The 26,317-nt window shown below is 42.3% G+C and overlaps 1 protein-coding gene across 1 annotated transcript in view; it reads right to left on the reverse strand.

The window, feature by feature from the left end:
• FBH1 (F-box DNA helicase 1) overlaps positions 1–26,317 on the reverse strand; it is a 116,180-nt gene that overhangs the window by 80,440 nt on the left and 9,423 nt on the right. Inside the window, exons 3-8 of the mRNA XM_063448287.1 lie at positions 22,615–23,144; positions 22,321–22,451; positions 7,408–7,543; positions 4,761–4,951; positions 2,812–2,898; positions 1,730–1,824 (exon numbers count right to left, since the gene is read on the reverse strand). Of these exons, the coding sequence (XP_063304357.1) occupies positions 1,730–1,824; positions 2,812–2,898; positions 4,761–4,951; positions 7,408–7,543; positions 22,321–22,451; positions 22,615–23,144 (1,170 nt within the window). The remainder of the gene's footprint in view (positions 1–1,729; positions 1,825–2,811; positions 2,899–4,760; positions 4,952–7,407; positions 7,544–22,320; positions 22,452–22,614; positions 23,145–26,317) is intronic.

Here is a 26,317-nt window from a genome sequence, read left to right on the forward strand (position 1 = left end):
TTTCTAATAAAATTTTTGAAGGAGCCAATATTGGTACTATTGAATTAATTACCGTATATACTCGAGTATAAGCCGAGTTTTTCAGCACATTTTTTGTGCTGAAAAACCGGAACTCGGCTTATACTCGAGTCAATTGTCTGTATTATGGCAAATGTGCATTGCCATAATACAGACTGGGGGAGAGGGGGGCTGGCAGAGCTGTACTTACCGTTCCTGCAGCTCCTGTCAGCTCTCTCCTCCTCCGCGCCGTCCGTTCAGCACCTCGGTCAGCTCCCAGTGTAAGTCTCGCGAGAGCCGCGGCTCTCGCGAGACTTACAGTGGGAGCTGACAGAGGGAGCTGCACGGACGGCGCGGAGAAGGAGAGAGCTGACAGGAGCTGCAGGAAAGGTAAGTACAGCTCTGCCAGCCCCCCTCTCCCCCCACTGAACTGCCAATGCCACTAGACCACCAGGGAAGGAGCCCCCCTCCCTGCCATGTATCAAGCAGGGAGGGGGGACGAAAAAAAAAAAAATTAATAATAAAATAATAATTAAAAAAAAAAAAATAACATTACAAATAATAAATAAATATGAAAATAATATGAAAATAATAAAAAAATAATAAGTAAATGAAAAAAAAATATTAAAATAATGTAAAAAAAAATAATAAAATTGCCCCCCCCCCCCCAAGGCTCTGCAATACACACACACACACACACACACACACACACACTGCACTCACACACACACACTGCATTCATACACACTGCATTCATACACACTGCACTCATACACACACTGCACTCATACACACACACACACACACTGCATTCATACACACGCTGCACTCATATACACACACACTGCACTCATACACACGCTGCACTCATATACACACACGCTGCACTCATATACACACACGCTGCACTCATATACACACACGCTGCACTCATATACACACACGCTGCACTCATATACACACACGCTGCACTCATACACACACACTGCATTCATTATATACACACACTGGAAATAAATATTCAATTAATATAATTTTTTTAGGATCTAATTTTATTTAGAAATTTACCAGTAGCTGCTGCATTTCCCACCCTAGTCTTATACTCGAGTCAATAAGTTTTCCCAGTTTTTTGGGGTAAAATTAGGGGCCTCGGCTTATATTCGGGTCGGCTTATACTCTAGTATATACGGTATTCCTGATATCAACTTGAGGAAATGGCAAAGTCAGAATGTTTTAACAAACAAAGACCTATACGAGGGCTATCGGTTATTCTCTATTGATGAATTAAAAACAAAGTTTGATTTACCAAATAATGAATTGTTTAACTATATTCGAATACATAGCTTTTTAAAAGAACATGTTATGTGCATGCAAATAGTGAAATGGGAAATTTATTAAGTAAAATATTTAAAGGATATGGAATTAAGACAATTTATTCAAAAGCAAAAGAGTTAGTTAAAAATGAAATAATACCTGAGATCCCCCACCCATTAGAAAATGGGAACAGAACTGTCAGATATCTACACAGTTTAAGGACACACACACACACACACACTATTATAGACATATGCCTTTTCTCGTATTTATTGGTGATCGGTAAAGAGCAATAAATTATCATAATGTGGCTTGCTACAGATTTGTATAAACAGATTTACACACTTGTACATAACGCATAAACAAAGCAAGCCCTGCATTTATACATCATCTATTTCAATAGCCATTTTTAGCTTACCGGCAAAAGCCACGATTTTCATCACTTGTCCAGGGGCAATATCGTGGTTAATGATTTGCTGCTGCTCATCAGTCAAAGTGAAGCTGCGATGGTTTCTAGGAGATGGGAAGAATAGTTTACTTGAAATCTATACAACTCAGCAACTTCAGGATTTAACTAAACCATAGGTTTGTAAGCTATAATTCTATCAAATTGTTTGAAATATTGTTTTAGCTATTGAAAGTGTACAATAAGTACATAATAAAAGCACAAAATGCAATGACCTAGATATGTTCATTGTACAAACTATTAAGCAATGTTGATCCATTTCATTTTAATTTGGTTCATTTAAATCTCACATCTACAAAACAAACTCACTGCCTGCTGTTGTACCAAATGCTGTTTTCTCTCAGAGGTTCACAGAGAAGATATGGAGTTTGAAGTATACCAACGACAATGCACAACCACACATCCCAAATATATTCCCAATCCTGCCTACAGTACACAAATTCTGGGATTCTAGGTAAGGGAATGGAAAGGAGACCAGCAATCAATATCGACAACTTCTCTATCCATTTAGATGGACCCCTATACTTATTTATGCTTGCTACATATTTGAACATCAAATTCAATTAATTAAATAAACTTGAGTAATGGCACCTACTCCTATGCGAGCCGTTTGGCAAATCTGCAATCCCGGTGCATGAGAAAGCAGAAAGACCCATGGCTCATGGTTCAATGTTTAAAAGAGCTGGAGTATAATATTGGGTTATTGAGGCTCTTCTGCTCAATTTGTTGATACAGAGTATTAAAGATCGGTTTTGAGAGCACAACTGTGGATCTGTTCTCCACCACTGTGTTCAATAAACTGAGTTAGAGGTAGAAATCAATTAAATGTTCGTGCATCTTAGAAATATAAATATAACAACATAAACAATAAAAAGAATAAGTGGCATTCAGTGACCGGGTTTGTATAGAAAAAACTTGGTTAAGAGGTCACTAGGAATTCATATAACGGTGTTTGTTTTGTTTTAAATAAAGTTTTCCTTTTGGTCCAGACATTTATATTTTGTTTAAACTGTGCATCCTCAGCACATACTTACCTTGAACTACCATGAAAATGAGGAATGTTCCATATTGGATTTCCATTCTCGAGAAGATGTAAACAACTGAATATATTGTAGTGAATCCTGTGAAAACAGGATGTGAAGTATTAGCAGGTAAATCTCAGGCAAGTAGTAACATGCTAGCACTATACAATGCCAAAGTTGGGAGAAGTACAAACGGTAATTATTATTTTAAGAGTTTTTTTTTTAACTCACATAAGATTGTGATAGGCAGAATCCTAAAATATACATTGTTCTGTGTTAACCTGGAGAAGCTAGAAAGATGGACAAACTGTCACGGTTCGCACTGCGCCAAGCAGACTGCCAGGCATGGACATCACTTCTCAGGCCCTGGCTGGGATTGAACCTGAGTCTTTTTTTATTTTTTATTTATTTTTTTATCCCAGTCAGTGATCTTACCTAATCGCCACTTCTCATGTCCATTCTAGTTAATTTCTCATTTAATTTCTCATTTCTCATCTGCATCACTAAGCCTTGACTCTATCACACCTGCATGTGGTTCTTGATTAGGTAGCTTATTAGCCACCTTTATTAGCCCTGCCTTGCCACTTCCTCCTTGTCAGATTGTTTGTGACCTGTCTTGGAAACGGCTTAGTTCATCTGACTCCTGCTTTGACCTTCAGAACTGTTTACCATATTTGCCCGATTTCCGTCTGCCCTGACCATTGGAACCGTACTCTATTGGAATTCCCTTGTCTGTTCTGCGTATCCAGGAGTACATTTCCTGCAAAGCCCCAGTGCATTGTTTCATAACCTTGGAGATTTCTTCCTAGAGTCTGCTTGGTTCGTGTTAAACTGCAAGGGTGTGCCTTAACTCATCACTTCAGACTCTCACCTCCAGGAAAGACCCTTACACAAACTAACCCTGATCCATGATGACAAACATTTCCCAAAATCTGGGACCATTTCATTTTTTTAAATTAAATGGTCAATAGACTCAAGACTGATAGGAAAGGAGTGAACAAGGTAGAACGGGAATAGAGAAGACAGGATTAGTCTGTGATTTTAAATGTTTGCATTTAGCTATATATTACATAATGGAACGATGTATATGGAAGTACATTGATGTTATCTATGTTATATGTCATTTAATACTAAGAAAAATATATCACATTTTTAAAAAGTGCTAATCATTGCAAAACAGTTTGCTCCATTACTATGGAATGGTGTCAGGATACCCCCAGCATGCTATACACTACAGCTGGCTTAAAAGAAATACCTGTAGTATTACTGATCACATAAAAGGTATTTTTCATATTGTATACCTAAACAGTGTCCTCCTGGTTCCCCTCATATGGTTTACAATTTCTACTATTGATTGGTACAACTTAAAATATATACTTAAAAGCAAAGGAAAACAATCTTTAAAAGGTAATGCACACAAAATTCTTTACCAAGGTTATACAAGTTTCAAATGTTTTTATTACTCTAGAGTGCCTGTATATATGCTAAACTCTAAAGGAGGACAGAACTTTTTCTCTTTCTTTAATTGCATTCATCAGGATTCATGGAACCAACACATCCAACTCTATTTTTAAACAGAGTAAAAGTCCATCCCAAGATAGCATTTAAAAAAAAATTATATGTAATGGCAAAGAAATTTAAAAAAATTCTGTTTGTGGTTTAAGGACCTAGATTTATATATAATAAAAAAAATTCAAAAATCAATACGAGTTGTGTAAGTCGGTCACAAGGAGAACTTTATCCCATGCATAGAACAGAAACCAGGTAAGGCTCAATTGGTTACACACATAAATTGCCCCATTGCTCAACAATGTACACACACTGTATCTGCTCTGCAAGTTGCTTGTAGGATTAAAAACAAAAAACAAATTATCGGATCTCTCCAAGTAAGGGTATTCAAACTCTAGCATGTATAGGTAACAAATTGAGCTGTGAATCAGCATGGAGAGGAATAGTTGTACCGTGTATTGATTAAAATCCTGTGATCTCTCATTGCAGAGAGAAGTGTCGTCAAACAATAGAAGGTCTCTGTGACATCAACCAGTCTCAGTTTAGAACTGGGATTTTGCACAAGTCGTAACAACCTCTGAATATCACCAACTTCACTGGACAGGAGCACGATCACTGCAAGTGCTGCCCAAGCAGTCACTGCCTGCGGAAATAAATAGTATAACATAGGTGGGACACATAGAATGGCAATATTTAAATAGAGCACAGAATATGCAAGAGACCTACATAAATTAGACAGAACGTTTCTAACTTAATTCATGAAACAGATGCAGTTTTCTCATATATTCAACATGAACCAGGGCTTGGAATTATGATTTAATTTAAAGAAATTCTAGCATTTGTGCTTGCTCTAAAACAATAAATAATGCAATATGTAAGCAGCAAATAGAAGGAATAAGTAAAACAAAATGTCCATAAAAGCAGAAATCAAAATATTCCCTCATCCACTTGCTAAGGACAAGTGGAATGTAATCCCTGGAATCTCTCTTAAAATTGAAGAGCATGCTGAACAGGTACAACATGTGACTGAGAGTGGAAGGAAGCTGGCCAAGAGGGCAGCCTTGGGGCTATAGGGCCAGACGCTCTGCCAGCAGGAAGAATCATATCTTGGTGGAGTATTGTTTCAGTTAGTACTTATAAGTTTGACTCCCCGGCAGCCTGCATTGCTGTACACTGCTAGCAACATGGAGCTGTGCAGATCACTACAAATGAAAGCACAACTCTGTGTCTGCCTAAGCTCTGTTATACAGCAGGGATGAAGATTCCCTCATCACAAGTAAGTGAACAGGAGAAAGATTATAAAAGAAAATTAAAATAGGAATAGTTGGCTCAAAGTGACAAAGGAAAAAAGTTGAAAATAAACTCCTGCAACTAAACAGAACATGATTCACACCTACATTCAAACACGATCCACAATGTGTTCATACACACGCACACAGACACACACACACACACACCAATGCATTTCTATACACTGCCACTCAATGTATAAGACAAGCCTCCAGACACTGACACTTGGCAACCTTCGCACTCCAGATTTTGTGGACTACATCTCCTCTGATGCTTTGCCAGCATCATGGCTGTAGGAGCTGCAGTCCCCATCTGAGTGCCAAAGGTTGCCTAGCCCTTCTCCATTTTGAGGATCAAAATTCAAATATACTATACATACTAATTGAATGTGGCAAGTAATTTTTAGCCATGGCCAATAATAATAAAAAAAAATGAACCCTAGGAGAAAGAAAATAAATAAATAAAGTAAAAAGAGTAGCTGAAAATATGCCACAAAATTTAATTCAATAATGTTCGTAAAAATAATAAAACAAACGTTGCTGAGGTTTTAAAACTCAACACATAGTACCAATGTGACATGACAGACTACAGATTTATTAAACAGACAGTAGTAATTCTATAAGCAATGTAGGAATAAGTATATGGCAAATGAACTCATCAAAGGGAATTCACAAATTCTGTAATAACAGCTATTACAAGTTATATTATATTATTGCACCTTACAAACATTGCCCGCATCCGCCCCTTTCTCACGCAAGACGCTGCCAAAGAGCTTGTTCATGCTCTGGTAATCTCTCACATGGATTATTGTAATTCTCTCCTAGTTGGTCTCCCCAAAAGCCGAACTGCCCTGCTACAATTGGTAATGAATGCTGCCGCTAGGCTTATCTTTCTCACCCGTCGTTCGTCCCATACCTCGCCCCTCTGTCGATCCTTAAACTGGCTTCCTGTATCATACAGGTGTCAAAAAGACTAACCCTTACCTATAAAGCACTAACCAACTCTAGTCCCTCTTAAATTTCTTCCCTGATTCATAGATATGCCCCTCCTCTGTCTTTCTGCTCTGCTGGCGACTTTCTCCTGTCCGCTGCTCGCACCATTACTGCAAACTCACGCTTACAGGACTTCTCGCGGACGGCTCACTTCTTTTGGAACAGCCACCTTACCCCCATCAGAGTCTTCCCTAGTCTTCAATTGTTTAAGAAGTCTCTCAAAACACATCTTTCTAGAAATGCTTATGGACTCCCAGATTAACTTATCTATACTTATCCAAATCTGTCTCTTGCTCTCCTAGAGAGCCATATTCCACTGTCACCTCCGTTTATGCCACTTTTCAACCTTTTTTGGTGGCTGTCATCCTTGCTGCCCTGTTGTGTATTTGTTCCCCACCTCATCTAGACTGTAAGCTCTTTTGAGCAGGGTCCTCGTCTACCTATTGTTTCATGTATATGTATATGTAAATGTAGATAAAGTTCGGCAGTCATATTGCTCAATATTTCCTCTTGGTGTGACTACAGTCACTATATTGATTATTATTTTGCAGGAGCACTGGCGGTGACCTTTTAAATCAGCACTCTGATTTAAATCAGTATTTCAGTCAAGAGTCAGTGTGTGAACATCGGGGTGTATTTCTGTGAAGCATTACGGTGCATGTGAGGATGTATTTCTGGGGATATGTTTATTTTTTTATCCTAGGGTAGAAAAACAACAAAAAAACCTAGGTTATACATGGTGGCCAAAGGCTCATCACTCTAACATTTAACAATTCTGAACAGAATGGTGATTTACAAGACTCATTGAGTTAGGTACCTCACTAGTTTCTTTCAGTTCTGGCAACCTTTGAAAAACACATGTTTCGGCAACTGGATATAAATGATGATATTTCAGGCAGCCCATAACAGCCTTGTGGTCAGTCATCTGTGAACCTTTTAAGGTGGAGAAGTACCTGCAGAGAACCAATGAAAGGGAAGAAACAAATTTCAACAATTCCAAACAATGCTCAAAATCAAAGCTGCAAATCGGGGGGTGGGGGGGGGGGGGGGGGAGTTCCACAAAAATGTGGAAAAAAAAAAATCTTACTTTCTTTGCAGATCACAGAAAAAAGTATCTATGAATGTGTCTTTCCTTTCTTCCTGCATCTGTGTCAACTTTTATAGAGAGAGAAACATTTTATGTTTTATTTTGTATCTACAAAGTAGAAATGAAATGAATGAAACTACTATAGCTCAATTAAAAAAAACTAAGTACTGCAGTTCTTCATATAGGCTTAAATGGTTACTCAAAGCACCAAGGCTACTTCAATAATGTTAAGTGGTCATGGTGCCTGGAGTCTGTATGTGCAGCATGATGAAACGCTGTACGTATAGAGTTTAACCCCTTTGTTTCCGTAGGAGTAACGCCACCTATGGCACCATCAACTGGGGTGTCCATAAGCCCAGAGCAAGGGGGCTGGCTAACGTAATTTCTGTGCATATTTCTATGCACAGAGTTGCATTAATCGGTTGAGAACAGTCTGCAGAAGCTGGATACACCTCACTGGTCATAAAGGACACTTGGCGTCCTGCGCAACACGGGTAAGAGGGCAAACCTTTGCAACACAGTTTACTGCAATGCTGGAAATCTGAGACAGGGTACTAGTAGCATCAAAACCACTCCAGAAGGAGTTTCAGAATGCAGAAATAAAAGAAACAGGACAACATTGTAAGTAAGAGATAAACATTGAAGACCCAACAAACTAGAAATGAGAAAAGTCTAGAAATATCAGTACATACATTGTAATTGTGCACACTTCTCTTTCCATATGCTTTGTTCACTCTCTTAGCTCATTCATTCAAAAAAATAAATATGGGCTTAAACAAAAATGCCAAAAATACAAAATACATATAAACACACACACACATTATATATATATATATATATATATATATATATATATATACACACACACACACACACACACACATATAGCTTATTTTAAATAAAATTGTCGGCTACAGAATAATATAGCTAGACTGTCCTTTTCATACGTTTTTATAAACTTCTGGCTTAATAAATGGAAAATAATCACAATATCTCCAACAAGGAGAGCAACTGAAGAGTAAGTGTTTAATAAATAGAAAAACACATTGCTTAATTTTAGGCATAAGGATGAGAAATAAGAGGGGAGGGGGGGGGGGGGGAGATGCACAGTGTCAACCAAGTTACAGCGGCTCTGTAAATGTACAGGTTTTGCTTTTAAAGAGGCTGTTGGGTTTTTATTTTATTTTCGTTTTCCTCTCTGTTTGCCCCTTTTATCTCAATGGTTATACTCTCCTTTTTGACATTTGCCTTTTTTATATTTATTATGTTTTCTTTCTTGCGCCGGATCTTGGGCTCCTCACCCCATAAAGTCTGCAGTTTGCTCTTCAATGGGATTCTTCTGATTGATGGATTGGGAGTAAATCGTCTTAGCAACTGAAATGGAATTTTGCTGAAGCTCCAAACATTGCCAGCATTTTGACAAAGATCAGGCTTATATATAGCTAAAAATTTAAAGTGAATTAAAAAAATAAAAACCAGGAGAAACAGAAATAAAAAACAGTTTAAAAGGAAAACCTACAAAGTGACAGAGCCACTTTAGATAAATTATTTTTAGTTCCTCTATTTCTCTGCAACTACTACTTTTCTCATGGCAAGTATGATCTTTCAAGCAGTTTAACACTGAATTCGTATTCCTGGTTTCCCATAGCCGCACCCACACTGGAGACGTGGCTATGGCAGGAGTTAAACAATTCCTTCTAGCCATACCGATTCATATCACCAGTCACACTTTCAGCCAATCACAGCCACCCAGTGCTGCCAAGGCTAATGCTTCCATATAAGCTCACGCAGCACAGGGAGGATGGGGTGTTGTGGTCTAAGGTTTAGCATTAAAACCAGTTTAACACTACATGGAAGGATGGGATGAAGAGAGTCTATATACTAGAACCCCTTCAATGAGATAAAGCAGTTACAGTACATACAGTGATCCGTTAAGCAAAGTTCTATTTCAGTTGCTACACTACGGTAATTTACCCACAAACAATCAGTCAAAAGAATCCCACAGAATTGCAAACTACAGACTTCATGGGCAGAACAAAATGTAGCTCAGGTATAGAGATCCAACACCAGGGCAAAAAAAGACAATAACTAAAGGCAAGTGGTAATGTGTGAACTGTACTAAAGATAAAAAGGACATAAGCAAAGAAAAAAAAAAATGCTGGTGCTGTGCCTCAACTTAACACTACTTATATTGGTGCTCTGATCATGCTCATGGCCAGAGCCATGTGAAGACGTCAGACTGATGCAGGTCTACGATGTCCCAATCTCGTCCTTCTTAACCCCTTAAGGACACATGACATGTGTGACAAAACAGTAGGGAACAGCAGAGGATTTTTTACTTGTGGTTCATGTAAGGCGTGTAGAGGATTACCATCTCATACACGTTCTTTTTCTAGCTTTACCACCAAAGAGACTTTCCTTATTCAGGGAAGAGTCACCTGTTCTTCCACGCATGTTGTGTACCTCCTCTCATGTGGATGTGCTGCACAGTATGTGGGGAGAACGGGGAGACCAGCTAAAATCCGTTTCTTGGAACACAAAAATAACATCAAGAAAGATATACAAAATCACTCTGTACCAGTCCACTGTAACAAATGTGCACAATTCCATTCACATAATCTTTCTTGGGTGGTCATAGAACAAGTATCTCTTGGTGTAAGAGGGGGGGAGGATATTACTATGAGACTGAGACAAAGAGAGGGGTACTGGATTCACAAACTTACAACACTTCAACCCTATGGGTTGAATGTGGAATTTGATTTATTTGTTTTCTTTCATTTTTATCATTTTATTATTTTCATTCATTTTTTTCTTCTTTTCTTTTTATAGTTTATTTTTCTTTTTAATTTTATTTATGTTTTATTTTATTTTATTTTCATTTTTATTATTTTTATTTTATTTTAATTATTTTATTTTATTTTCATTTTCATTATTATTATTGTCTATTCTTACCACTATTATTATTACTATTTACACTTTTCAGAGTTTGCATACTCCAATACCCCCCCTTCAATGTCTTAATCCCCATGATTATTTCTTTTATATTCAATTTTATTATGTATAATTTCATCTAATATATTTGTTATTTATTTATGTTTGATCTATTTTTAATTATGTCTGTTCCAATTAACTATGGGGTATTTTACCCATGTGATTTCTGTCAATGACTTGCGAATTGATACATCTATATATTCTATTCCTCTCTTTCCCCTCATCTGTTCCCATCTCTCGGCCACGGCTCTGGTGGAACGCACGTGCGTTCAAGCCGCGGAGGGATGACGTACTCAGAGAGACGCCGACAAACGAGGATCTCTTCCGCATGGATGGAACGCACGTGCATTCCACGGTGACCACGCGGAAGTCCATATATGGACCTGAATTCAGGAAAACTCACAACACCTGTTATGGGACTCATGGATTGACGGAATTTTGGCGCGGAACACGGCGAGAAGGACCTATATAAGAAGACAGAAGATATGTGACTTTTTATTGATGCATTTATATTTGATTGTTGTATATGTTTTTTACTACTGCTCCTGAGGAAGTCTAACATATAGACGAAACGCGTAGAGCTGCCTGAAAATCTTGCAATTTGCTCCTTCCATTGATCATCTCAGAGAGAAGGATTTACCCTTTGATGAGCCTTTTTACTTCTTATTTCTTGTAAGTGTTTCCATTAAATGTGATTTTTTACATCATTAAGATTTCACACTATGTCCAGTTCTTCTTTCTTCTGCATGTACCCTTGAGGAATCTTATTTCAAGATTTAAAGATACCTTGATGGGCCTGAATTACTCCATTATTCTGTGAGTTCAATACATTTTTAGCAGAGACATCTCCACTTAACGGTGTTTCCCTATGAGTGTTCTCTGTTTTTGTCTTTTTCTAGGTGTATCTTGTTTTATATATTGGTTTGTGAGGATTTGAGGAATCCTTTGTTACAGCCTAGATTTCAAGGGAAGTAATTAATTTTTTCTCCCATATATACTGCTGCACTTGGGTGGTCTTTTTGTCTATATAACAGTCTCCCTCGGTCTGGTGATACATCCAAGATTTCACCTTGTGGAGTTTCAATGATCATGAGAACGGTGAGGAATCAGCCCAGAACTACACGGGAGGATCTTTTTAATAATCTCAAGAAAGTATATGTACAGGCCCGTCTGAAGTTTGCCAATGAACATCTGAATGATTCAAAGGAGAACTGGGTGAAAGTGTTGTAGTCAGATGAGACCAAAATGAAGCTCTTTGGCATCAACTCAACGTGTTTGGAGGAGGAGGAGGAGTGCTGCCTATAACCCCAAGAACACCAACCCCAACGTCAAACATTGAGGTGGAAACATTATGCTTGGGGATATTTTTCTGCTAAGGGTACAGGACAACTGCAAAGCACCAAAGGAATGATGTACCGTTAACATGTACCGTTAAATCTTGGGTGAGAAGCTCCTTCCCTCAGCCAGGGCATTGAAAATAGGTTGTGGATGGGTATTCCAGCATGACAATAACCCAAAACACACAGCCAAGGCAACAAAACCTTCAGGTCCCTTCGCATATTTTCTATGGGATTAAGGTCTGAAGACTGGCTAGGCCACTCCAGGACTCAAGAAGAAGCACATTATGGTCCTGGAGTGGCCTAGCCAGTCTTTTTTTTTTTTTGTAATTCTTTATTGAAGTAAAGACATCAATTAGGTACAACTGGTGGTGTTACAAATACAGTTATAGACTCAAATTTACCATGAGCAGACAAACATTGTATCTGAACCTTGAATGCGTGAATAACCACAGTTACAACATAACTTTCCACTTGTGCGATTGTTTTTTTTTTTTTGTTTTTTTTCCCTTTCACCCCGTGTTTTCTCAATTATACATACATGAAGAAGAATTTGTGGGTGATTGTGTCGCAATGAATGGCATTGCCAAAAGTTTAAAGGTAAGGGTGTGGCACATGGTCGGCAATGAATATTAAACTGATCGTACCTGCTAGTGCAATTAAGAATAATTCCATTATGCAAGTGTAGGACATAGCATAGGGGGGTCCACTAGGTGTTCTATAGTTAATAATTGAGGTGGACCAGGTATCTGTGACAATTAGCCAGGTATTACTCACTAGGGTCGAGCTATAGTAATTGAGTTCATGAGACTGGCCTTATCCTGGGTCTCGCATATCTCAGCAAAACCGCCCCCCATAGGAGCAGCGGTTATCATTACCCCTAGCCTATCGGAAGGAAGCGGGGGTATCCCTTCTGTCTAAAGTCAGTAACCGGGTCCGGTCCGCATGCTTGTGCCCTCACCAGAAGTGTTTCTGTCTTGGGTCCGTCAGTGCTCGAATGTGGAGGGTCATGGGTTGTGGATGCAATCAGTCGTATTGTGAGATATAAATTCGTCGAAGTATCGTTCCACTGTGCCCTAGTCCCCCTAGCCTGAGGTCCTGTATGAAATAATGGGGTATAGAGTGTGTTAATTAGGTGAACAATACCTTCCCATCTACTGCTTAATTGTGTTATGAGTAATATGAAGGTCGTGATGGAGAATGCCAAGTAAATGTCGCCATGGTGCAGGTAGTTCAAGAGTATAAGCTGTAGTGCATGCGCTTGGGTTATTAGGTGGGGGAGGGGAGGGGGGGGGAGGGGGTGGGGAAGGGGAGGGGGTGGGGAAGGGTGAAAGGGGTGTAGGGGCCGTGGCCGGACAAGGTAGTACTATAAGTCACTGTATGTAGTGTAGCGGTCAGTGTGCATCTTAAGTTTTTAGAGATGAGGTGTTGGAGGTGATTAATAGTGGCCCAAGGCCTCGTGTGCTGTGAGGTAGGAATTGGTAGTGTATAACGTCGTGCAGGTGTTCCACCACCGTCCCTTCTGCTCCTGTCCACCCCAAGGCTGGCACCCCACAGGTGAGTCATGCGAAGTAGTGGTTGGAAGAAGGGTAAAACGAGAAGGCAGGATAGGGGGGGGGGGGGGGGTAGGGTTGGTCACGGTCCGTTATGTGGGACCCATCTCCGTAGACATGCCCTCCGATGCCCCGGCACTACCAGTGTCTCGGCGGCAACGCGATATATATTGGAACCACGGGAACCACATCTCTGCGTGTTTAGTACCACGGTCCATCAGGGAGGCGTGTGCCGCTTCAGCTGCCTGTATGTCCTCAACTCGTTGTATCCAGTCCTCCTTAGTGGGTATCCTGGATGTTTTCCAGTGAACCGGTATGGAAGCTTTAGCTGCGTTCAGGAGGTGCCTGAGTATCGACTTCCTATATGCCGGGATTGGCTGCGTCGAGATATGGAGTAGCGCTAGGCCTGCGTTCCAGTCTGTGATGTCTCTCAGGATAGATGTTATCTCATCTTTTATCATTACCCAATATGTGGTGATGTCTCTGCACGACCACCAAATGTGGGCCATAGTGCCCCTGTCCGAATTGCATCGCCAGCAAATAGGAGAGATGGATGGGAAGATCTGGTGTAGTCTTGCCGGTGTTCTGTACCATGATGAGATCAACTTATAATTTACCTCTTGGTAATGCGAGCTCATAGAGCTCTTCTGTTGCCAGATGAGTGCCTTATCCCATTGAGAGGTTGAGAAGGTCATTCCCAGTTGTTCTTCCCAATGTCGTTGGAATGTTCCGGTGGCAGGTATGTCGGCTGTTATGAGATTCTGGTAATGTACCGAGATTGCATGGTCCAGGGGTTCACCTCCGTAGCAAAGATTCTCGAACCAAGATAGATTCCGGTGTAGGCGATCCTTGTGAGGCATGGTGTTATAGTAGTGTGTCAGTTGTATATATCTCAAGACGGCGATGGGGGTCTTAGGTGCACCTTCCAGCAGAGAGTCCAGAGTGCGAAGTTTCCCAGCCCCTAGTGCTCTGTATATCGGGATATATGTCCCATAGGTTGTGATAGGCCATGCGCTGGGTGGGAGCCCACCACCCACCGATTTGTTATACGTCAAGGGGGTCATCGGGCTAGGAGCGGGAGAGATGTGAGTTTGGCCTCTCATGGTCCTCCATCCCTGGATCGTCTGCAGGACTGTACCTTCTTCTCGGAGTTGTGAGATCGTGTGCCCATCGCCTCCCCAGATCTTAGCCTCAATCGTAGGGCCTATAAGGCCTCTGTCCAGCTCCACCCATTGTTTCCAAGTAGCTGTCACGTGCCAGTCCTGGATACGTTGTAGCACTGTGGCTTGGTAGTACTTCTTGAAGTCCGGCAGTGCTAGGCCTCCTCGCTGTCTGGGTCGAGTAAGTATATCATATCGCAGCCTGGATCTTTCGCCTCGCCACACATATCTGATAACTGCCGATTTCAGGGGGGAGAAGAAGGTTGTTGGTAGAGCAACTGGGATGGTCTGCATTAGGTAGAGGAGTCTCGGGAGTAGGTTCATTTTCAGAACTGCAATACGACCGTGCCAGGAGATGTGTGGATGTGACCATTTGGTGAGGTCAGCGACTATCTTTTGTGACATGGGTTGAAAGTTGAACCTGTATATGTCCGACGGGTCTGTGGGTATCCAGATGCCGAGGTACTTCATTTTGTCATGACACCATCGGAACGTGAAGTGAGGTTTCAGCGAGTTGTAGTCTGAGGAGGGTAATGTGAGATTCAAGGCTTCGCATTTCGCAAGATTGAGCTTGAACCCTGATAGTTTCCCGTATTTTTCAATTTCAGAGAGGAGACAAGGTATGGTGGTTCTGGGGTTGCGTATGAAGAAAAGCAGATCATCCGCGTACGCCGCTACTTTATGACATTTCTCCTTCCAGTCGTATCCCTGGATGTCGGGGTTCAAGCGGATCGACTGAAGTAGCGGTTCCAGCGTTATTGCGAACAGCAGGGGTGACAACGGGCATCCCTGACGGGTGCCGTTATTGATTGCGAAGTCGGTTGTCGTGGCTCCGTTAACTCTGATCGTGGCCCTGGGTTTGCTATACAATGCTGCTATCCAGGTGAGTAACCGTTGCCCGCATCCCATCTGTTGAAGCGTTGCTATCATATAGTTCCAATTAACGCGATCAACCGCTATTTCAGCGTCCGTCGATAACAGCATTAGGGGGGTTTTTGTCCGCCTGACGTGGTGCTGAATGGAGAAGAGTCGGAGAGTGCTATCTCTAGCCTCCCTGCCCGGGATGAAACCGGTTTGGTCAACGTGTATCAATTCTGGAAGGAGTTGTTTCAATCTAGTAGCCAGAACCTTGGTAAATAGTTTAGCGTCCACATTGAGCAGGGAGATCGGGCGGTAACTGGCGCAGGCCAGCGGGTCTTTCCCTGGTTTTAATAGTACCGTGATGGTGGCCGCCAGAGATTCCAGTCCGAAGTTTCCCCCTTCCCCAACCTCGTTAATTGCCTTGGTCAGCCAGGGAATCAGGGTATTGGAGAACTTTTTGTAATACCCGACCGAAAAGCCATCCGGTCCCGGGGCCTTGCCGGATTTGGAGGATTTAAGAGCTGCCGTGAGTTCTTCAGTGCTAATCGGGGAGTCCAGTATCAGGGCCTCGTCCCGGGTAATTGTGTTCGCGATGGTGCCACGTAGGTATTCCTGGATCCGCGTAGATTGTCGCGTCGGAGACTCTCTGTCTACTGGTAAAGGCAGGTTGTACAGGTTTTGGTAGTATTTCCTAAACTCCTCCGCGATTTTTTGCGGAATGGGCGACACCTCTCCTGTTGCGAGCCGTATTTTGTGTATCTGTCTGTGAGGCGAGGGGCCCTTGAGAATTCTCGCCAGGTATTTGCCCCCTTTATTCGCGTGGGCGTAGTAGAAGCTTTTTGAGCGCCGCACCGTCCTGAGGTGTCTTTTCAGGATGAGGTCTCTAAGGTTCCTTCTTTTTTCCATCAATTCGCCGTATACTGCGTTAAGATGTGTTCTTTTATGCTGGCGTTCTAGGTGCGCTATAGATTGGTAGAGGTCGGTCATTTCCCGCATCGCTTCTCGTCTCTTGATCGTGGCAGTGCGTATGAGTACACCTCGGATGACACTTTTATGGGCCTCCCAGATAGTGATGGGGGACATCCCGGGAGTGTCATTGTCCCTGAAAAATTGTTCCAGCTCTTGAGTGATTTGTGTTCTGGTTCCCGGGTCCGATAGGAGAGTTTCGTTAAGTCGCCATGTCCACCTAGACGGTCGGAATAGAGGGGATTCTAATTCCATTATAACTGAGCTATGGTCTGACCATGCAGCTGGCTCAATGTCGGCCCTACGTAACCTAGATAAGCCTTCCTGTGTAATAAAGAGGAAATCAATGCGGGCGTATCGGTCGTGTAGAGCTGAGTAATACGTATAGTCCTTAGCCGTGGGATTTAGGGTTCTCCAACAGTCGACTAGCCTCATAGAGCCCAGAGATTCTCGGATGCTTTTGATGTGGCGTTGTGACAGGCAGCTATGCCCCGATGAGGAGTCTAGTGTCGGATCTAAAGGAGCGTTGAAATCGCCTCCCACCAGAAGGATCCCGTCCGTAAAATCTTCCAGTTTGTGTAAGACATTACGTAAAAAGGGAGCCTGTTTCTTATTGGGGGCGTATATCGTAGGGGGGAGGGACAAGTGCTGTGAGGTGGGGGGGGGGGAGGGACAAGTGCTGCAACCAGCGCCGATAAGCACCGGACCGGGGGCCTGCCCAGCGGCCGGGAAAGCCGACGGCCTGGCTGTGAAGCCTGAGCACTAGTATAGGTGTGGGAAGCGTGATAAAGGGTCCGCACCAGGAGTAGTGTCAGAGGAGATAACAGAGGGTGTTAGAGATGTATGGAATTTGAGATCACCCGTCTCCACCCTCCTATCTATTTTGAGGGTTGGGCTTACTTATGCGTCGCGTGCAAATGGTCACATGTGTCAAACGTGTATATACATTATATGCAATATTATATTAACTTTCAACAACACAGTTTTGTTTCATAACCAGACATGTCAACTCTATACGTAAAATATGAAATACAGGACAGGAAACATTAAGTATCAAACATGGGATAGTATAGATGAAAAGACTACCCCTGTGGCCTGGATCAGGTCCCCATATACCATGCGTTACCCACTGAATTCCCGCGTCACTTCTCCCCGTGTCCCTGTGCCCCCCGATCCATGTCAGCCTCGCAGTGCATATATGGCCCTCGCTCCCTAGGTATGAGGCCGTCTTCCCCCCCTGAGAGTGTGGGTACGTGTAGACCTCGGGATCAGGGTCATTATCTCCCCCGCCCACCCGACAGTGAGAGTGCCTGTGAGTAGTCGTATACATCGAGGTCAAGAAGTGGGCAGAGTGTACATGGGGTTTCCCTGAAGGTACGAGTGGACATCAGTCCCCGGGGAGGCTCATAGAGGTCTGAGGTGTATATGTCTTGCCGTGTACCATTAAAGCTCAGTTACAACTAGCTACCGTTCAGTGCAGCGTGTGGAATGTATGGCAAGGGCGGAATTCCGGAAACCCCGTTCCTAATACCCAACAGCAATGTAACGGTGACAGAATCGGGTAGCGTGTAAATGGGAAACATTGCGTTCATACATGTCAATCAATATAAGGTCTATATAGTTAACTGTTAGATTGCATATTCACGTGTTCTGCTGCAACGCATTCTGAGCTGATGTCCAAAGCCTTGTAACGGCAGGCAGCTCGGAGACTGGCCCCAAAGCCCCAAGGTCCCCAACCCGATATCCCCCACCCCAAAGATAATTCCAGAGCCCTGGTAGTAACGGAGTCAGGTGGCGGGGGGGGAGCGGCACCGAATCAGACATAGTGCCATGAGTCTACAGTCCCAGAGGGGGCCCCGCTTAGAAAAAGATAACCCCAATGTACCTGAAGATGTCAGCCGTGGGTGTTCCGTCTCTTTTGTCAGGGTATGGAGCTCAGGCAACAATCATCTCAAGGCAGGGCAACGAAGTACCTTCAGGGCGAGCTGGAACTGCAACGGCGTTGAGGTGACAATGATCGAGGAGCAGGCCGGGGCAAACGAGGATATCCAGGATGATCCAGGGTCGCCATCATCGGGTAGAGTACTTATTCTTCAGGGGAAGTAGGGTTTCTTCGCCGCCTGGCAAACTCACTTGGTGGGGATCTTGCTTCTCTGCGCCTGCTCCCTCTTTGAGGTCTCGGAGGGAGGTTTGGAGGGCCCAATATCCAATTCGGTATTGGCAGCTGGGGAAGGCCGAGCTCTTCCAGGAATCCCGGCACGTCGTCTGGCCCCCTGAGGGACACCCAGTGGTTACCTTGTCGTGCCATGAGGGCGAACGGGAATCCCCATTTATATGTAATGTGGCGGTCTCTGAGGGCATTGGTGACCGGGCGGAGTGCGCGGCGTGCCTCCAGGGTGAACGGGGTCAAATCATTAAATAGCGACACTTGCGTCCCCCTGTAGGGCCATGACTGTCGGTCCCGTGCCTTTTGCATGATGGCATCTTTCGTTGGGAAGGAATGTAGGCAGCAAAGAATGTCTCTCGGGCCGTCTTCCACAGTACGCGGTCGTAGTGTTCTATGGGCTCGTTCGAATTCGATCACTTGCGGTGTGGGTGTCTGGAGTATAGAGTTGAATAGCTCCGTTAGTACCTCCACCACGTTCTCAGAGCTCTCCGATTCAGGCACGCCACGGACTCGGATATTGCGCCTTCTGCCCCTGTTATCTACATCCTCCAGGTGCCTCCTCATGGACAGGAGCATCCCTCCCTGGCGTGCCACCGCCGTGTCTGTAGTTTGGAGGCGTGTTGTGAAGGCCGCAGCAGACTCCTCCATGGCGGTAATGCGGCCTGTATGCGCGGTCACTTCTGCGCGGAGCCCCGCCAGTTCTGCTCGGACCGCCTCTTGGATGGATGTGGTAAGGGTTTGCAGGTCGGTTTTAGTGACCATTGCGGCTGTTAGGCTCTGCAGCTTCTCCTCGATCCTCTCGAAGGGAGCAGTGCCAGGATCCGCCGTGGACGGCGACGCCATTTTGGGGCTGCTCGGCTCCCCGCTCGCGGTAGAATGCGGGTGCAGAAAACTGTCCAGGGGTCTTTGAGTTTGTTTCCTAGGAGTCTGGGGGTTGTCTGGTCGCTTCGTGCGACCCATTTAGCCTTAGTAAGCGCTTTGTAAGAGCTGTTATGAGGGATAGTGGAGCGGAGCTCTTCTCTCACGCGTCCATCTTGGTCGGCACCCAAACCACGCCCCCCCCGCCTAGCCAGTCTTCAGACCTTAATCCCATAGAAAATATGTGAAGGGACCTGAAGGTTCGAATTGCCAAATGTCAGCTTTGAAACCTTAATGACTTGGATAGGATCTGCTAAGAGGAGTGAGACAAAATCCCTCCTGAGACGTGTGCAAACCTGGTGGCCAACTACAAGAAACATCTGACCTCTGTGATTGCCAACAAGGGTTTTGACACTAAGCACTAACTTGAATGGGTCAAATACTTATTTCACTCATTGACATGCAAATCAATTTATAACTTTTTCTGGATTGTTTTTTGTTATTCTGTCTCTCACTGTTAAAAAAACACCTACCATTAAAGGGACACTATAGTCACCTGAACAACTTTAGCTTAATGAAACAGTTTATGGAACATGCCCCTGCAGCCTCACTGCTCAATCCTCTGCCATTTAGGAGTTAAATCCCTTTGTTTATGAACCCTAGTGACACCTCCCTGCATGTGACTTGCACAGCCTTCCATAAACACTTCCTGTAAAGTGAGCCCTATTTAGGCTTTCTTTATTGCAAGTTCTGTTTAATTAAGATTTTCTTATCCCCTGCAATATTAATAGCTTGCTAGACCCTGCAAGAGCCTCCTGTGTGTGATTAAAGTTCAATTTAGAGATTGAGATACAATTATTTAAGGTAAATTACATCTGTTTGAAAGTGAAACCAGTTTTTGTTCATGCAGGCTCTGGCAATCATAGCCAGGAGAGGTGTGGCTAGGGCTGCATAAACAGAAACAAAGTGATTTAACTCCTAAATGACAGTGAATTGAGCAGTGAAATTGCAGGGGAATGATCTATACACTAAAACTGCTTTATTTAGCTAAAGTAATTTAGGTGACTATAGTGTTCCTTTGAAATTATAGACTGATCATTTCTTTGTCAGTGGGCAAACAAAATCAGAAAGGGATAAAGTACTTTTAAGTAAGTTTTATTCACTAAGGATTTAATAACTAAAATCATTGTGTGGTGGTGAATTGAAATCTGAATTGCAAATGCAATCTGAGTTTAGTGAATAAACCTACAAAGTATGAATAAGTGTAGAATTGAAAAATTATTTTAACTCTTCAATAATAAGAGCTGAAAAAGAAAAAACAAATCTCAGCTAGATTTTAACTTTGGCTTTTTCAGCCTAAATTCAGGAAGAACAACAAGAAACCAAGAAGGAATGTAATATTCACATAAACACAATCACAAACAGGCAAGGTCCACACATACAACTCCAACCAAATACATGCCTAATATATACATCTAACACTACATGCATCCAGCCCTTGACATCACTAACATAGCCCTACACACACAAGTTATAAAGCAGAAAAGAAAATGATTAAGAATGGTGGTATAGAACCGTGGAATACACAGAATATACATCTGTATATTTACAACAACAACAAAAAGACAGAGAAACAGGTTTGTCAGAGAATTGCACATAAAAAGGTTTGCGATATACAGGGGAAGAGACAGACAGAAAAATAATGTAAAAATAACTGGCGAAGATAGGTTCAGTAGTTAAAAAAAATGAGACAGCGATGTGTTGCCTCCATCTATTGGCTTTTTTCAGTATTACAGGACCCTATTCCTGCAGTAGTGAATGAAGCATGCTTTCCCAGCCAATTACACTGTGATCAGCGCTGGTTAGCTTGGAAAGCCCAGCACCGATTACAACTTGCTTGGGGACATGCAGGGTGACCCTGTCAGGGTTTGGTCGGACCCTAGGGGTCTCCCTTCAGCAGCCTAAAGCCCTAGAATGTCCTGAATGGATTTAAAGGACTGCATGCAGCTCATTGATCAGCCTGGAAACACTGAAAATAGTCCAGGCTGACCGAAGGAAATCTCAGGTATTTGTTGATAGCTGGCTCTAATGGTGAGAGCAGGGATTTAACCCTGCTCACATTAAAGTTGTATCTATGGGGATTTAAAAAAAGCTGCAATGGCTTTAACCCCTTAAGGACCAAACTTCTGGAATAAAAGGGAATCATGACGTGTCACACACGTCATGTGTCCTTAAGGGGTTAAAGGGCTGTATGCAGCAGTGATTTCAGGTATCTGGAACATGTTGAAATGTTAGAGGGGGTAGCTACGGAGGCTGGGTTACACTGCTGAAAACAGCAAAACATTTTACAGCACGGCAGAAAACTACACAGAATTGAAAGAAAAGAAACCAATCACAGGTATGTTGAGCCTATTAGCTTTAATTTAAACTTAACTTGTTTTAGCGGCCTGCAGTGTCCCTTAACGCCTTCTCTGAGAAGGACAGCATGCAACGTTCCAGTGTCAGGAAGGTGTTGACCATAAAAACAATGGTTTATTGTAGTGGTTATGGAGAAAGGAGTCCTTGAGTGCAGTTTCATTTACTTATTATATACACAAATCCTTCAAGATCATGCAAGAACATGAACGTCCAAATAAACAGACTGCGACTCATACAGGAAATTATATAATACAGCAATGCAGAATATATGTTTTCATTTAATAAAATCATAAAGCACATAATATTAATGTTATATTAGATGTTCTCCTTACGTTACAAGCTTCAGGATACAGGACTCGTCCTCTGCAATAATTCCATTCTGTTTGAGAAGAATGTCAATATGGTTTACCGCATGCGTCTCTTGTGCAACATACTGGTGATACAGTTTTTTCCATGGAATAAACTGAAATGGGAGATATAAAAATATGTATTTAGAAAAAGTGTGAAAAGCCATGCACAATTTTATCGTTTTGTTAAACATACAAACATATATCAAAATGTTATTTTGCCTGCTTGGAAGATCATTTTTTTCCTTTTAGTCAATAAAAAATACTTCAAATACAAACCAGCGTATCCCTGATCAAGACATTCCATTTATGACACACCAAGCTCGCGTTCAAGTAGAGATCACTGATGGGAAGGAAGCCAAATATACACTGCAAAAGTTCATCTGGAAACTGGTTCAACAGTTCACAAGGCAGCTCTTCAACATCACTGGTACCCAGGAGTCCATAACAAGGATCAGAATGCATATCTAAAAGGGATGCCATTTCATCATCATCCTCCTCCTCGCTGAACTTGCTTGAAGCTGGCATAGCGAAGCCTCCATCTGGATGCCAGATTTTTGCATTTGAACTGTGACTTCCTATTAAATTAAAATGCCTTTTCCTATTTGACGTGGGATCTGACTGGGGCAGATCATACTTGTCAAAGAGTTCAGGGTGTTCATCCATATAGGTTGACATGAGCTCATCATCTGACACAGAGTCATCCATGTCTTCAGCACAGAAAGTTATAGGACCGATACTGGTAGAATGTTGACGAGGAAGACTTGTGTCCTGTTTCACAACCTTGCAGTCGCCAGTCTTGCATCTAACTATAGAAAATAAAAGATTTCAAAAGAACGTTTTTATACAACACAGGCAATTTAAATAACTATCACAGGAAAATGATAACATAAGCTGCTGAGTGACTCACATGTTATTAAAAAAAAAGCAGTGCAACAATCCAACTCTTAGTTTTGTTACCCATAAATTAACAGCCAGGAGTCAGAAAAAAACTGACAGCACTCTGGGTCCACAGGCAAAATTTAGTCCAATTTGTCAGCACTCTGTGTTGCCTAAATCTTGTGTTCGGTCTCAACACTCCACGCGGTTATATAGATAAGCCAAGGCCTGCCCTTCCACACCCAATATTGCCCAAAGTCATGGAGTACTGAGGCTGATTAGGGATATATGCAGTGCTGACAGCTTAGACCCACTTCTATAGTAACATAGAAGCATTCTTACAGTTTGCAGACCCGTTTCGTAGGTCTTTAAAACCCAAAACAAGCTTGCAGCAAACTGACCGTCACAGATCAGGTTCCCAGAGCTTCAGGTCCTCAGTCCAATACATACTTGTGTTATCTTTTCAGATGTTGGGTCATACCGATTCTAGTGATATGACCACTCTACCCCTATTAACTTCTGTGTTGCAAGTTTGCACTTCAAAAATCACCCTTCTTGTTGGCTTTTAACGTGAACCCAAACTTCGATTTGTTGGCACAATACATTGCCCTTAGACTTTTGCATTTGCATTGTGGGTGAATTTGCACTGGTGGCCGTGGAAACTGTCGCAAAGCTAGCTTGTACACGAGCACTTGGTTGATTAATGCTTATGAAAATGTTGCTGGTGGTGGTAGTAGTGCTGGTGATAGTAAAAAAGAAACAAAAAAAACAAAAGGACAGTGGATGACCTACTTGTGACACTGGTAATAGGCGTAGCTGATGTTACACAAATCTCTGTTGGATGAGGTGATTGCAAAATAATTAAAGAAGACTTGGAGAAGGTGGTTAATATGCAGGAGGCCAGTGCACACAAGCTGCCAGAGAAATTACTTGGTGCTGCCTGTCCTCTCTAGTAGCTCTTGGGCCACAGGTAATAGTGGGTGGGGAAAGAGCGATATCATCACCACCATTAAAAAACAATACATTGGGGATACTACTGTAACGGACATTCTGCTAAAGCCACTATCCTGAGACAGAATAGTACCAATAGCAGTGGTGGCAGTTATCATGGCCGAGGAAGATTGTGTAAACTAACTTTATTTAGCAAAAATATATGTGTTTGTGTTGCTAAATGAGATGTGTTTTGTGGATTTACTACTAAAACTTTAAGAAACACAACACTGTACGCATACACAGTACTTGCACACAAAGATTTTCAAACAGTTAACAAAAAAAGACCTGTTAAACTGTAAATCAAGGATTCCAAGATGGTGTTAAGTGGCAGAGGCTAATCTAAACCTAGTTTCACACTGGGATCAATGACACAGAAAAAAGAAAAGGGTAATAGGCGCTCGCTATAGTGAATTTTGAACAGGCAGCAGTATACAAAACAAGGATTCCCAAAACCTTGTGAATAGATAACAAGAACAGAAAAAAAGCGTATACCGCACCTAGTAATTATGCAAAATGTACATACATATATTCTCAAGTGTTTCCAATAGATCAGGACCTCGGAATAAGAAAAATAAAAATAATAGTGCAATACAGTAAACTTATATCTTGAAGTGGTGAATATAACTATACACAATCCACTTACATTTTTATGAGCTATAACAGAGCTCAGCTGTGATGCGCTTGGATGGTACGATCCCCGTCTCAGGATATGTTGTTATAGTTGACAAAGGTATTTCCAAAGTGCAGTATGCGTGATATATGTAAAAAGGAAATCGCAGCCAATGGTGAAGTAAGTACTTATGATAAAATAAATAATAAATAGCATTGTACTTACAATTTCTAGATACTATTTATTATTTATTTTATCATAAGTACTTACTTCACCATTGGCTGCGATTTTCTTTTTACATATATCACGCATACTGCACTTTGCACACATACTGCACGGTTATCCTGATGAAAGCTCCATGAGGAGCTAAAACGTTGATGTCCTGTATTGAATAAAGAATATTGTAAAGATTGAAAAATTCCTGGAGTGCCGGTATTTACTTGGATATAGATATGTGTGTGTGTGTGTGTGTGTGTGTGCGGTTTCATATATAAATATATATATATTTATAAGAATTGTATTATCTCACGGTGCCTAGAGGGATATTGGCTATACCTCACTGATGATGCCTAACAAGGTTGAAACGATCATCTGGGGTTGCTGTATTTCTTGTGCAGTGCATTGAAAAATTCCTGGAGTGCCGGTATTTACTTGGATATAGATATGTGTGTGTGTGTGTGTGCGGTTTCATATATAAATATATATATATTTATAAGAATTGTATTATCTCACGGTGCCTAGAGGGATATTGGCTATACCTCACTGATGATGCCTAACAAGGTTGAAACGATCATCTGGGGTTGCTGTATTTCTTGTGCAGTGCATTGAAAAATTCCTGGAGTGCCGGTATTTACTTGGATATAGATATGTGTGTGTGTGTGTGTGTGTGTGTGTGTGTGTGTGTGTGGTTTCATATATAAATATATATATTTATAAGAATTGTATTATCTCACGGTGCCTAGAGGGATATTGGCTATACCTCACTGATGATGCCTAACAAGGTTGAAACGATCATCTGGGGTTGCTGTATTTCTTGTGCAGTGTATTTTGGATCTGTTCTTCCCTTTTCGGTGGAATCAGTCGGAGATGCATGGCCTGGTTCTCTATAATGGCACAAGATGAGCTAAAACCAGCTTGAGTACTGATCGGGGACCCACCAAAGAGCAGGCTAATTGAGCTGTAGTCCGTTCTCAGCACACTCTTGCGACTTGTTTTTTTGTGTTCTCTCGCTCTGGTTCAGACAGACTGCATAAGCGAGCTATTCAGGCCATGTGATCACGAGGACCCCACGATCACATGGCCGGGAGGGGGCTGGATTGGGCAGAGGGGGTTTGCCTTAGCTCCCAAACAGACCCCAGGATCACAACCGCCATCGGGGGAACGTCTGGGGACCCGGTAAGTAAAAGGACGGCGGGACGTTCTATGCCGCCCGCCGGCGTTTAGGACCGCCCCAAAAAGGACGGCATTGAACACACACGGTCCTTAAGAGGTTAAAGCCCT

The sequence above is a fragment of the Pelobates fuscus genome, chromosome 3 (assembly GCF_036172605.1).
Source record: "Pelobates fuscus isolate aPelFus1 chromosome 3, aPelFus1.pri, whole genome shotgun sequence".
Lineage (NCBI taxonomy): Eukaryota > Metazoa > Chordata > Amphibia > Anura > Pelobatidae > Pelobates > Pelobates fuscus.